The sequence below is a fragment of the Opisthocomus hoazin genome, chromosome 8 (genome assembly GCF_030867145.1).
Source record: "Opisthocomus hoazin isolate bOpiHoa1 chromosome 8, bOpiHoa1.hap1, whole genome shotgun sequence".
In the NCBI taxonomy this organism is placed as follows: Eukaryota; Metazoa; Chordata; class Aves; order Opisthocomiformes; family Opisthocomidae; genus Opisthocomus; species Opisthocomus hoazin.
Genome location: NC_134421.1, coordinates 58,774,905 through 58,789,648, shown reverse-complemented (window position 1 = coordinate 58,789,648; position 14,744 = coordinate 58,774,905). Strand labels below are relative to the sequence as shown.

Here is a 14,744-nt window from a genome sequence, read left to right as displayed (position 1 = left end):
TTGTCACCAGTCTCCATCTGGACATTGAGCCGTTGACCACTACCCTCTGGATGCTACCATCCAACCAATTCCTCATCCACTGAACAGTTCACCAATCAAATCCATATCTCTCCCATTTAGAGAGAAGGATGTTGTGGGGGACCATGTCAAAGGCCTTACAGAACTCCAGATAGATGACATCTGTAGCTCTTCCCTTGTCCACTGATCTAGTCACTCCGTCGTAGAAGGCCATTAGGTTTGTCAGACTTGCCCTTGGTGAAGCCATGCTGGTTGTCTCCAGTCACCTCCTTGTCCTTCATGTGCCTTAGCATAGCTTCGAGGAGGATCTGTTCCATGGTCTTCCCAGGCACAGAGGTGAGGCTGACAGATCAGTAGTTCCCGGGGTCCTCCTTTCTACCCTTTTTAAAAATGGCTGCAATGTTTCCCTATTTCTAGTCACCAAGGACTTCACCTGACTGCCAAGGCTTTGCAAATATCATGAAGAGTGGCCTGGAAACTACATCAGCCAATTTCCTCAGGACTCTGGGATGCATGTCGTGAGGTCCCATAGACTTATGTATGTTCAGGTTCCTCAGGTGGTCACAAACCTGATCTTCTCTTACGGTGGGAGGGACTTTGCTCCCCCAGTCCCCATCTTGAGGTCCATCAGCTCAAGCGGTGTGGGAAGAGAGGCTGCCAGTGAAGACTGAGGCAAAAAAAAGTTGCTGAGTACCTCAGCCTTGTCCTTGTCCATTGTTATCGGTTTGCCAGTCTTGCTCATCGGGGGGGTACACTTTCTTTGACCTTGCGTTTCTGGCTGACATGTCTGTAGAAGCCCTTCTTGTTATTCACTGCATCCCTTGCCAAGTTCAGCTCCATCTGTGCCTTGGTCTTCCTGACCCCATCCCTACATAATCGGGCGGCGTCCCTATACTCTTCCCAGGTTACCTGTCCCTGCTTCCACTCCCTGTGCAATTCCTTCTTGCCCCTTAGTCTGACCATCAAGTCTCAACTCAGCCATTCCAGTCTCTTCCCTTGCTTGCCTGATTTCTTGCACTTGGGGATTGAGAGCTCTTGTGTTCTATGGAAAATGTCCTTAAAGATCTGCCAGCTCTGTTCTGCTCCCTTGTCCCTGAGGGCAGTTTCCCAGGGGGTCCTGCTGACTAACTCCTTGAACAGCTGGAAGTTTTCTTTCCTAAAACTCCATGTCCTGACTTTACTCTTTGCCTGACCCATATCCCTCAGGACTGTGAACTCGACCAATGCGTGATCACTGCAGCCCAGGCTGCCTCCAATCTTGACATCACCGATGAGTTCACTTGCCTTGGTGACCATCAGGTCCAGTATTGCATCCCCTCGGGCAGGGCTAACTATTACCTGGCTTAAGAAGTTATCCTCAATGCACTCCGCCAGTCTCCTGGATTGCCTACAACTCACCGTGCTGCTTTTCCAGCAGATGTCAGGGTGGTTGAAGTCCCCCAGTAGGACGAGAGACTGCGGGCGCAAAGCCTCCTGGAGCTGGAGAAAGAAGGCTTTGTCAGTAGGCTCCCCTTGATCGGGCAGCCTGTAGTAGACACCAACAACAAGGTTCCCTTTGTTCTCTCAGTCTCTGATTCTTACCCATAAGCTTTTGACCTGCTCGTGGCTATTCTTCAGGGACAGCTCTTCACACTCCATACATTTCTTGATGTAGGGGGCAATGCCTCCTCCCCTCCTTCCTCACCTGTCCCTTCTGAACAGCCTGTAGCCCTCCATAGCTGCACTCCAGTCATGGGATTCGTCCTACCAAGTTTCAGTAAAGGCAACTTGCCTGTCAGTCTTGGCTACAGTGCAGAGTTGCATTGCAGCTTCTGTTCCTGATTTTCTCTCTAGCTTCCCCTGCATCGTCTGCCATGTTAATATGAACAGTGCAAGTCCTCGTTTCTGCATTGTATTGCTGTGATGTGCTGATTTGCCTTTGCAAGGATTTACTCAGTTTAAGGACCAACCTCTGGGCCCCAAGAGCCAGAGTTTTCCACCAGCAAGCCCACCACTATATCTCACTGTGTACTGGTATTTCTGAACCTTTCTAGGCATATGCATACATAAGTTTAAATTGGACTTGCTGCAGGAAGGGCAGCTCTGTTCCTCTGCCACACTTGCATCCCCAGGCTGCCGCAGCGCTGCAGCTTCTCTTCAGCTCCTCAAATTTGTGAAGCTGGAGAGAAGCTGGTGGGAATGTGAATGGTACCTGGGCTTGTGTAGGATCAGGACAGGAGGTAGTTCCTCTCCTCGGGAAAAGCCTTATGTAGAGGTTCCCCACTCATGGTGTGATTCTTTCCATTCTAAAACGTTTTACATTCTCATTGAGGAATTCAGGATGCCAGGCTGGTTACAAGCTTTGGCTGGTTTCAGCTGGGAATGAACAAGAACCACTGTTGTTTGTAAAATAAATGTTTGCTCGTAAATTAGGAAGTTATGCAGTTGATTTAAAAAACCCAGTTTTAAATTTAACTTTACATATTTTTAATATGCTTTGATATGCATTTAATAACTTCGTATAACTTTTTCCTTGCTTTCTGTAGGAATGATCGAAATTGTGAAAGATGCTACAACAATTGCCAAAATTCAGCAGAGTACAGTTGGCAACACTGGTGCATTTAAGGATGAAATACTAAACCAGTGGCTCAAGGAAAGATGCATGATTGAAGAGAAGGTGAGTTCTTTGAATTATGAAGTAGGATTTTCAAATGCACCCTACTAATTTAGGAGCACAGAGCCCATATGGTTGTGTTTGTTACTTAGGCAAGTTTGAAATATCCATTCGTTTTCCCTGTACTCAGCCACGGGTCTCTGTGAGAGAGCCTTTAGCATCCAGCTGCCAGCCAAGCTCCCGAGAAACAAGATGCTTTAGAAGTGACTGCTTTGTCAGTGGTATTTAGAAATCACACATGAGGAGCAGGTTGGAAGGACATCTAAGAACACTGAAAGGCGGTGTGGTTTTATAGGTTTTAAATACAGGTTTGGGTACTCACAACTCCTTTGCTTAGGTAGGTCCACTGACCTAGAGCTTTCTGCCAGCTTTTTTTCTCAGAAAGCGTGGGCAACTATATGCTTATTTTATTTGTGCTAAGGGGTAGAGCCTGCTTGCAAAGCACAGCGAGTGCAGTGCAGGGCTGTGGTCTTAGTCTCTGCTGTGCAACGGTGTATTTTATAAGACAGTTTCTCTGACTATTGATAGATACTTGTCGACAGAAGGGCATATGACTTCAAGAATGACTGAATTTAGTTTCTAGCATTGAAGCATTTAACATCTCTAAGATTTATTTTTAGTTTCAGGCAGCTGTGGAAAGATTTGTTTATTCTTGTGCTGGATACTGTGTGGCAACCTTTGTCCTTGGAATAGGAGACAGGCACAATGACAACATTATGATTACAGAAACAGGTAAGTTATTTTTTTAGAATTTCGTGGAAGTGGGGACTGTCTATACTTCACTAGCTTCATCTTTTATTTTAACAAATAATACACTTAAGAATGAATGAAGAGACACAATCCAGTTCTGTCAGCACTGCTTACAAGTTCAGGTTGTCCCGTGGCATTGAAATGTATTGTCACCCTGTTTGGCCTTCATATAGGCTCTAGATATTTATCATTAATAATGCCATTCTTTTTCAAGGACAAGTTTGTTACAAACTGAGTCATGAGGAATGTAAAACTAATATTTTTTCTTGTCTAGATCTAAGATCTAAAAGCCAAAAAAACTTTAAAAATCAGATAGCTGTTCACCTATCTGGATCGTGGATGTGGTTCTGACAGTGTTCAGCGGAACTATATCTGTGTCAGAATTCAGATGTTCCTGGAGTATTTTCACTTCTGTGGAACATAATTGCTGTACATGCCTTTGTAGAAAATCCTAAAAAGTAAGTGTACATGGAGTGTATTGGTTTTGGTACTGAAGTCTGTGGGATGGTTGCAATCCTCCTGAAATAACTGCAGTTCTTTTGTATTACAGACTTCGGGAATTATTTCTGTAGCTGCATATTGGTTCATCCCTAATTTTATTTACTTATGGAAGCCCCAGAAAGGACACCAGAATGAGCAGTACATATGGAGGAGATTTATTTGGTCTAAGAATTTCACTTCCAGTTCCATGATCCTCTTGCTTCATAGTTAGTCTTTACATAATGCTAAGAGGTAGAAAATACTTTTGGGCTTAGTTAGAGAGCTGTATATTTAATATTAATCATATTATAGTTAAAGTTTTACCAGTTGAAGGCTAGAGAGAAGAAGTACCCTGAAGGCAGAAATGAGCTCATTGAAGACTACAGTAAAGAAGTTCAGCAGAAGTCTTTGAGGAAAAGAAGACAAAGAAATGCTTGAATTTCAACATTATATATAATATAATGCAATGTTAGTGCTCACTGGCAGAAAATAAGGGACAGGTCAGTAGAAAGGGAGACAGAAAGGAAGGTTATTCTGTTGTGGTCCAGAGCAGTTTGGCCTTAGGGTATTTAACGGGAGCTGTCTGGAGCCCCAGGAGCCAGAAGGGTGTCAGTCTGTGAGGTCTGCAGGGAGTGTCAGATTTGGTAGGTTGGGAGGACTCAGAAACTGGCTGAAACACTGAAACAGCTAATAATGTTCCACCTAAGGATCGCTGTTAAGTATCATCTTGATGTCACTGGATGTTTTATCTTTCTCTATATGTGTACCACTATTACAAATCTATGTTTTTAAGTTACCATACTCTTGTCCTTACATCTTGTCTGCCAGTGAAAGTGGTAATCTGAAGAGCAGCAGTGCACTCCACTCCTGTAGGTATAGCGATCCTTAACAGGGGAGTTCTTCATTGCTTTCCTGGGACCTGATACCCTACTACAGTGTCAGTTATCCAAAGGGTGACAAGGCAAACTTCTTCTGCACAGTACGGGGTGGTTTAGAAATTGGTAGTGTAGGTCTGTGAGGAAGAAGCGTATTCTAGTGAATGACGTTAGCCAAGGAGCTGGATAGTGCCAGAATCCCATGGGTATTTGAAACATACTCCACAAGCCTTTTCCATGTAGTGATGTGCTGGGAGCTGATTGTTATGGATCTGAGGCACAAGCTTTCCTTGGATGATTTTTGAAAAGCTGTGAGTGTATGTTTAGAAAATACACCAGTTCTTCCAGGTTTTTCACAACTGCCAAAGATAAATAAAAAGTGATTTTGCCAAGAGGACAGAATTATATATTCCAAAAAAAAAGAGATAAAATAGTATTTTCTGCTGTACTAAAGAGTGATCATATATACCCCAAAAAAAAGAGATTTTGGAATTACTGTGAATACCAGTGAGTGTTTTCGGTAATTTATTGTATTTAAGCCTAACTGCGACTTCTTCTCTTTGTGAAGGTAACCTTTTCCATATTGATTTTGGCCACATTCTTGGGAATTATAAAAGCTTCCTTGGAATCAATAAGGAAAGAGTTCCTTTTGTGCTGACTCCAGATTTTCTGTTTGTCATGGGGACTTCCGGAAAGAAGACAAGTCTCCATTTCCATAAATTTCAGGTAAAGAGTGAATATCTAGCTGCAAATCAATTAAGCAATGTTTTTTACCCTCTGAAATGAACATTAGTGCCTTAGTTTTCAAAGGTCCAGGCTCCTGGGTATTATGTTAATAAAATTTACTGAATTGTAATACAATTTTGGGATATTTTAGGCCCAGCTAAGAGCAAAAATTATCTGTAGGGTTATGGGAAGTAGAACTCAAACATCCACAAAGCCACATGGAAAAGCCTCCATTATCAACAGACTTTGTTTCTTGTCTTGATGGAAAATACTTTGTAGAGAGCATCAGTGTTTGTGCAGTTAGAGGAGACTCGTAGTACTAAGCGGAGCCTTCTGTGTAGTACGAGCAGGTGCGAGGCATTCCTCAGCTGGCCACGGCACAGCGATTCCCGCCTGATGCTGCCCTTGTGTTCTGGGCCTCGGGCTACTGCATCTGATTAGAAATCTGCAGTGACCCTAAGCTGTGTCAGATTCTGGTTTTGTGAAGTGGATGGACTTAACACTCTGAAAGACAAGAATGGTGTTAAAAATCTGTTCTATTGCAGCTTCTATTTGAAATTGAGCTCCTCCGAAACACTTGTGATTTTTCAAGGTTGTGTAGGACCTGAGCGAGAAGGGAGCAAAGCCAAATGCTGTTTAGTATGTTTGATGAAATGGCTGAGAGCATGGCTGAGCAGAAGCAAATGGATGTCTGGGGTGTTATTCTTGTGCTCATCTTGAGGGATTTTAAAGAAGTGCCTGATTTAGAAAGCAGATTCCCTATAATATCAAAACCATCTCCTACAGAGTGTGAATCAAAGCATAAGCTTAAGTTAGATATTCTGGATTCCTTGTGGATGAACCTGTCTCTCTGTCCTGGTGAGGAGTCTGGTTTTCTAACCTGAGTACCTAATTAAGGTTTTATTGTTGAATAGCGTATATGTCCCTTTGAACATACATGTGTTTGTGCAGTAAATAACAAGGCAGTTGTCATCCTTGAGCCCAGCCTTCTGAAAATAACTAGAGAACCCGGTGCGGTTTTGGGGTCTTTGTTTTGCACAGGGACTAGCTTTGTCACAGTACAGGTGTTTTGAAGGGGGTTTGTAGCTCAAAAGATTTAAGAGCAGGGTGGGTTTTGGCATGGGAGGGGAATGCTGAGCCCATGCTCTTAGAGCAGCCTGGGAGCTGTGCTGTGTATGGGAAAGATGCTGTTGCCGCAGCTGTAAGCCCTGTGCAAATGGGCTGAAACACCACTCTAGGGTATGTCATTTCATAGAATACCTCTGTTCTGGAAGCAGAAAACAGTTGAAGATGTGAAAACATGCTAATAAGGAAACGGAAGACTAGCAGTCTGTGAGGTAATGTTGTGTTCGTGTGTATGGATCATCTAGCTTTTTAGAGAACATCTGACCTTTACTTCAGCAGCCCAAATACCAAAAGCAATAGGAGGTGATTTTGGTCTTCAATAAGCTGTGCCTTCATCATAGAATCATAGACTTATAGAATGATTTGGGTCGAGGGGACCTTACAGATCACCTAGTTCCAACCCCCCTGCCATGGGCAGGGACACCTTCCACCAGGTCAGGTTCCTCAAAGCCCCATCCAACCTGGCCGTGAACACTGCCAGGGAGAGGGCAGCCACAGCTTCTCTGGGCAACCTGTGCCAGGGCCTCAGCACCCTCACAGTGAAGAATTTCTTCCTTATGTCTAATGCAAACCTACCCTCTATTAGTTTAAAGCCGTTACCCCTTGTCCTATTGCTGTGTGCCCCGGGTTTGACTGAATGCACGTTTTGTTACTCTGGTACAAATTTCTAAATACTGCTGCTGTCCTGCTAATGTAGACGATTTAGGAATGCCGTGATAGTGCCAGTGCCATTTCCACTAGTGTCATTAACCAGCTGAAAGGTGATTAACATGCTTTGCCTCTGTGAACTGTGACTGTGGTATGTGACCTGGTCATTTTAAGTGGGATGATTTAGGACAGACAACAATAATATTGACGAAAAAATCCTACGTTCCTATACAGTTCTGCTGTACTAGATACTGTCTATAAACTGCTATTCCAGTAGTACATTAAAGACTTTTCTGTCTCAAAGACCAATTAAAAGAAAGTTTAATTACTTCCGTACAAGTAAAATAGTAACACAGAGCAAGTTCTGCATCACATACTTTGCTGTAAAAAATACATGTTTTAATTACATGGTCAGAGGGCAAAAATAAACCAAATTGTAGCTTTACTTTTCAGCTGGCTCGTTTCACCATGTTTGCTGGTATTGAGGGATTCATTCAGTGTGCCTGCTGACTCATTCATGTATTAATCGAAAAGTCTCAGCATTTATCCTTCATTAATTTTTAAGAGCATCTCTCATTAATTTGTACTTCAATACATTAAAATGGATTTTACTTCAGAGGAATCCTTTGTTTTTTACAGGCTTTGGTGTTTTTAATATTTTAAAATATCTACTTCTTTTTTATTTCTCTGTCCATACAGTCCATACAGATATGTTAGCCATAGCTCATACTGCAGGTGTCAGGGGAGGTTATTTAGATAAATAATTTTAACTGAAGTTCACTGCAATGGAGTATAGTTGTTAGTGAACTTATAAAGCTGTCAGTGGCCTCGCAACTTTTCTGAAACTGGCAATAAAGCTCATTCCTATTATGGCTTAATCTAAATTTTGTTTCGCTTTTCGTTTGCTTTCCTTATGATGGTTTAATGAAAATTAGGTGCCAGAGATTCTTAGTGACATCACAGAAATGCTTAGTAGGAAGCAGTATTTGATGGTCTTTTGTCCTAATCACAAGAATGTATTTAAGCATGACTTAATCCAAGAAGACAAGTATTTTTCTGTTCCATCTATGAATTTTTCAGCTGCCTTAGTACTGTTCAGATTTCTCTTGCTCTAAGTGTCATATGTGGTGGCATTTCCTTTCCAGCCTTTGGCTGAAACCCATGCCACTCTCTTACTCCTATGTACACACAGCTTGTTCCCTTCTTACTTGTAGAAACCCTTGAGAGAGCCTCATCTAAGTTCTTTGTCATCTTTTGAACTTTGTCCACCTACCTATTGTTAGTTTGCCTAAAATTGTCTTTGCTAGTTTTTGCGTTAAAGTTTGAATGTATTTTTATTCCTTATACTTAATTTATTTAATTCATTATTTTTCCATTACTCTGCTGAGTTGATAATACAGAGATCTTTGTTTTCAGTACTAGTCAAATTCTTCTTCACCATGAGGGCGGTGAGGCCCTGGCACAGGTTGCCCAGAGAAGCTGTGGCTGCCCCCTCCCTGGCAGTGTTCAAGGCCAGGCTGGATGGGGCTTTGAGGAACCTGCTCTAGTGGAAGGTGTCCCTGCTCATGGCAGGGGGGTTGGAACTAGGTGATCTCTAAGGTCCCTTCCAACCCAAACCAGTCTATGGTTCTGTGATTCCGTACCATTTGTGTACAAAATGTGATGTATTTGATTGTCAAATAAAGGTGACAGAAAGCAGAAGGGTGTACAATTCATCACTGAAAAATACTTATTTATAGTATACTATACAGGGAAGGGGTGGTCTGTGTAACAGAACTTGGACACTTCATTTTATAAAAGTGCCTGACCTTTAGGATACTAATGCTTAGGACAGTTTCAAGCTCTCAAAATAATTACTCTTCATTGTCTGTTGCACAACAGGATTTTGGTTTCTTCTCAGCTCCTCTTATTTTGCCTGTGGCTTTAGATTAGTTAGCAGCTTTCGTCTTAATCCCGTGGTAAACACCTACATATCCTTCACACATACGTATGTGTTATTTTTGGTTCTCTCTGCCTCTCTCAGAAGTGTAAAAGTTAGTTTTCTTGGGAGATGTTAATTCAAAACTCCATTCAGTTCCTGTCTGAATAAATAACTGTAACAGGCAGATACAGATTTTTTAAATCTTTTGAATTCCTGGAAGGGCTGCCTTGGAGATGCAGTGATGCCAGGTTCTTGACTGCATAATTGTTTCTCTGTCTCAGACACCAGCAGTAGAGAGATCATCATCCACAGAGACATGTAAAACCTGCTTTGACATAACTATGAAGAGCTTTCATCTCTTTCAAGGGGAACAAAACGCACACTAACTCTTGTGACAAGATTTCCCTGTTTGAAGTTGTATTATGCAGTCAAGAACCTGGCATCACTGCATCTCCAAGGCAGCCCTTCCAGGAATTCAAAAGTGGTAAGATGATGGTGTTTCCTGTGCTTTGACCATTGCAATTTATCTTCTGGTTTGCTAGAGCTAAACTAACATCACAGTTCATATGACCTTATTTCAGGACAGAATTTGTTTGGAAACAGAGGGCAAGATGTAAGGGCCCGGGCAATAGGAAAAAAACAACCCTACAGACAGATCTTCAACATAACATCTTGCTTCCTGAGTATCTCCCGAACCTGTCTGGTTGTCCTGGTGTTGCTGATGTGACCAGAGATAGATGTTAAGATTCTTTGTGCACCTCTTACTGTTTGTAAGGAAGAAAAAACCCATACACCTTATAAAAAATAAACAGTGTTCTAGAGGGCTGATGATATTTGGTGGAACTTTATATGAAAATATTTGGATTTCTTAAGAATTCTTTAATAAATTCATATACATTTGTGGAAAGGTTGGTTTGAATATTTAGTTGGATAAAAATTTGCATTGCTTCAGCTTTTGTTTTAGTAGCAACAACCTTCGAAATATTTTTCATCTTTTTACATTACTGCATTGCAGGCCAAATTTAGCTTTCTAATGTATGATTGATTTCTTCATTGCATTGTCTTCCTTAAGATGTTATTTCTAAAAGTAAATGAGTAATAAATTTAATATACGAAATAATCATTTCAGTTTATGTATTAGTCACTTAGCATTAAATATTCTTTTAAAAAGCATTGCGTGTTTTTCCAAGCTGCAGAAATTTCATTCTTCTGAAGGTTATGTTGTTAAGCACAAATTACTTATATATAGAAGTGAAAAAGCTATAAAAAAAAATATCTATGGAATCCAGTATGACAATACAGAAACATAGAAGTCCTATAGCAAGGCACTGTGCCTGAAAACTGAAGCTGTCAGCTGGAAAAATTTCTCAGAACACCAAGCCTGAAAAATCTTCTCCATTAAATAAGACATCACCTCTGAAAAGTTAATAGATATATATATAAAATGAAGAACAGTACCCTGGAGGCGCTGCTTTATTCAGTGTCCCCTGCCAGCCATGGTCTTTAAATGGGAACATGCCAATTGGAAAGGAAGACAATGAATTATTGTTGTCTCTTTTAACAGCCACAGAAAGACATTATACGACAGGGAAATTAATTTGAAATTTTGGTGAAGCTAAGGTTGTATGCTTGAGTAATTAATATAATTAATATAATATTATTAAAAAGAGCCTTTAGTTTGTACACCAAAACAGTACTTGTTGCCCCAAGGTGTGCTGATGAATGAAGGAATACCAAGCGACGGATGCAGAAGTTTGCTTCACGTTTCTGCTCAGGTGAACGGCTCCGCTGGGTCTCCTCTCTCTGGCGTACTCACCTGATTGAATAGCGTTGGTTAATGGGAGTCCTGTGAGAGTCCAACACCGTTCCTCTCAGTTCACCTCATCAATTAACAAAAGAATCTTTTCTCTTGTAGGATGTATGTGTGAAGGCTTATTTAGCTCTTCGACACCACACAAACCTGCTGATCATCCTGTTCTCCATGATGCTAATGACTGGAATGCCCCAATTAACCAGCAAAGAGGATATTGAATATATCCGGGATGCACTGACAGTAGGGAAGAGCGAAGAAGATGCCAAAAAGCATTTTCTTGATCAGATCGAGGTTTGCAGAGATAAGGGCTGGACTGTGCAATTTAATTGGTTTTTACATCTTGTGCTTGGAATCAAACAAGGAGTAGAAAAGCATTCTGCTTAATGTTTTATGTAAATTAACTGTGGGTGTGAATAGGAGGTTAGTGAATCTACATGTGATTTATGCATTCCGAATAAATAAGCAGTCAAAATTGCCTTTACTCTGCTAGCGGCTTAAATGGATCTTCAAAAAAGGCAAGGACTTTGGCTCTGCCCTTCCAGAAGATCTTCCTGCAGTTAAGATTTTTTTTTTTTTTGTAATATCTAATGACACTTCAGGTTGCTGGATTCTTTTAACTAGTTGCTTTGCTGATGTGGCCTGCAGTTTTCTTTTTTTCTTTAGTAATAATTTCAGATAAATATGAAGGAGGAGCTTGAGTAAGATGATAACCTGCAAATTCAAATAGAAATCCTCTATGACATTACCTTCATTGTTCATGAGGGTCAAGGCCTTCAAAAGCAGAAGGATCTATTTCAGATCTATGGTTCTACTGAAATCCCAGTAGGCAATTCATGTCTTTCTCAGGACGGCTTACTCTCAAGTGTTCTTCACCCACGTCCTTCTCTTTTGTCCCTTTCTTAACACTTTGTCATTTTTGGATTTTTAGGATATTATCAGTAGAAAACAGCTTTGACTCTGTCACTAGAGGAAATTACCTTATGGTTATTGCAGCCTCCTGACATACACAGCTGGGCTCGACTGTCCCGCCTGCAGAACTTCAGAGTTACCTGGAGTTCCTCAGGTCTGAACCTGAAACTCTGAAGGTTTAATTTTGAAAGGTTTTTTACTGTGCTTTTTAATGGGGAACGTCCATATTATATTACAGATTATATTCTTACTGTAAAGTTACTAAAATTCCACCTGTACAGTAAAAGCTTTGTAGAAAAAGCAATGGTACTTCCTTATTCCTCAGAGAGAACTCCTTATGTAAGAGTAATTAACATTTTACCAAATATTTGAGAAACCCAAAGCTATTTATTCTTTGGTGATATATTTTCAGGATATACCTAGAAGGAATTAAATGTAATCTTTGAAATTGTGTATATTTTCTATTTATTTTTAAATTCCTTAAGAGACTATACTACTGAGAAGCTATTTATGAAAGAAAAAAATCCTTATCTTTAATTTCAATATTTAAACTTAAAAGAGGAGAAAATGGGCAGTGTTAAGTAGTATTTTAACTTCTGTACTGTAGGACGCCTGCAAATCATCAAGTCTGCCTGTGATAGGAAAGGAAGAAAATACATAGCATGAATTAGTCTTTGACTTGAATTATTATGGTATACTTCCTGCTAATTGATTTTTACCAAAGAGAGAAGATGGCTTACGATACTGCTTTTTTGCACTTGTGCCTGTGTAATTTCTTCTTTCAATGTAGTGTTACATGGGTTTTACATGACGTGTAAATGATTAACTGAATTTTTTCATTCTGTTATCATTTGCTTTGATCATTTCACAGAACTGCTAAGATTTTAACTACTGCTACCACTGTTACTACTGAGTGTATTCTTGAAGGATTTTTAATAAATGTACTGTAATTGGTGTCTCAGTTTTGAGATGTAGCCAACCTACTTTGAAATGTAGATGTTTAATTGGTTACTGTGCACAACAGTATTTTTGCTGTATACGGTAGACTTAAGGAAATCTAAAAAGTTAAAATATTTTGTTGTTCTGTTACATTATTTTTCTGTGCAAGATAGGCTTGAGACCATACTAAAATATAAAACCAAATGGTGAGTATTGTCTGTAGAATTATATTTTTAGATTTGTATTTTATAGATCTGAAATAAATTGACATACTCTATGCATTTGAATGTCATTCACGCATAAGCAGCTTAGCCCAAAATATACGTAAATATTTTTTATCCAGTTACTTAAAGACTGTGTAATTTCAGTAAGAAGTCATATTCAAAGTCCCACTCAGAGGAATTGTTTTACTTCCATATTAATAACTCTGTACGATGTCAGATATCTTAAATTTTAATAGTCTACAGTATTAGAATTACAATCATTATAATTGTAAAATGTGAATAGAATATTACCACTTTCTGAGCACTTTATTCATCCCTGGCTTGTTCTATAAAGAAAAATCTGGAGATTTTAAAAAGTTCCTAGTTTTAAAAAATAAGTAAATCTACTGCTAACTTCAACTCCAGCATGGGGAAATAAATGCTATTCGCAGCTTTAAGGGAGATGGCACTCCTCAAGCAGCCTCCCTTCGCAGGAAAAGGTCTGTGAGAGATCTGCGCCCAGGGGAAAGCTTTTGGTCCTGCACTAAACTTCGACTGGTCACAGTGTGCCGTACTGAACTGTAGACGATGTTTGTTACAGACAGCTGAAACGCCTCTGTGCTGAGCTAATTAGCAGACTCTTTGATTGCTTTCCTTGCCCGTGGAGCCTACGGCTGGGCTGCCTGGGCAGGGCTAAGCTATCTTGCGTCTTCTTTTGAACACCCCTCTGCGCTGGATGTTGGGCTTTTGCCAGCCTGACTTCTGCGAGGTCGGAAGTAGCTGCCAAATCTCCTTTTTACCTGCAGAGCAAGCTGTGAGGCAGCATACTGGCACTTCATTTATAAACAGCAGTGCATTCATACAGCTGATTATCTGTTGGCTTTCGTGTGCCTCGGGACACCTCCACCCACAACTGACTCCGTTTCCTGGCAAGCCCTGACAGAAGGAAGAACGACGCGGAGGTGTGGTTTCAGGCAGCGCAGCTTCGAGGTGGGGTGGAATCGCTTTTCGGGTGAGGAGGTGGGCACGAGTACGCACCTGCCCGTCCCCGTGCAGAATGCGGCCGTTGCTTTCTGCAGGGGCGGCTGCGCACCCAAGGCCTTGGAAGCCGGAGCTTTAGCACAGCCGCCAGTGCCAGAGCAGGGAGCTGAACCACAATGCCATGCGTTTGGGCCTGGTGTCTTCCAGTGCATAAACACACTAACCCTTCAAAATACCTGGTTTATAAGGGCTATAAACCAGAAAAGCTGCAGTAGTCGCTAACCACATTTTTCACAGGCTCTAACACAGCATGCAGAGATAGAAAATTACTATATTTTCTGAGTATTTCTCAGTTGTCATCCTTGTCTCCTGTTAGCGTCATGATTATTTTTTGAAATTACTTTCAAGGGCTACTTTTCCTTTAAGATGTATTATATTTTCTTGGTAGTCTAAATTCGCATTACTACTGCACCTAACAGTGGAAATTTGAAGCTATTCTTAGAGTCAGTGCCTCAGACTCGGTTGTGGCTTGACATACACTTTGGCTCCAGCAAGATCATCGAGCTGTTGGTTAGTGATGAGCATGTCCCCAGGGCTCCAGCCTAATTATACTCCAGGACAGGAAGAGAAGTTGAAAGGGAGCTAAGGTGTACAGCGTGACTATATTTAGACCTTCGTCAAATACACTGGTTGTACTTGTTAG

General features: G+C 40.9%; 1 protein-coding gene across 6 annotated transcripts in view; it reads left to right on the top strand.

Moving 5' to 3' along the window:
- PIK3CG (phosphatidylinositol-4,5-bisphosphate 3-kinase catalytic subunit gamma) overlaps window positions 1–12,879 on the top strand; it is a 38,126-nt gene extending 25,247 nt beyond the window's left edge. For 5 of the 6 annotated variants that reach the window (XM_075428226.1, XM_075428228.1, XM_075428223.1 and 2 more), the window contains exons 8-11: window positions 2,544–2,674; window positions 3,292–3,403; window positions 5,345–5,502; window positions 11,112–12,879. In XM_075428226.1, coding sequence (XP_075284341.1) covers window positions 2,544–2,674; window positions 3,292–3,403; window positions 5,345–5,502; window positions 11,112–11,393 — 683 coding nt within the window. In that variant the 3' untranslated portion in view covers window positions 11,394–12,879. Of the gene's footprint in view, window positions 1–2,543; window positions 2,675–3,291; window positions 3,404–5,344; window positions 5,503–9,477; window positions 9,681–11,111 lie in introns of all 6 variants that reach the window. The other variant, XR_012764736.1, reaches the window with a different exon arrangement.
- Window positions 12,880–14,744: the final 1,865 nt, after the last annotated feature.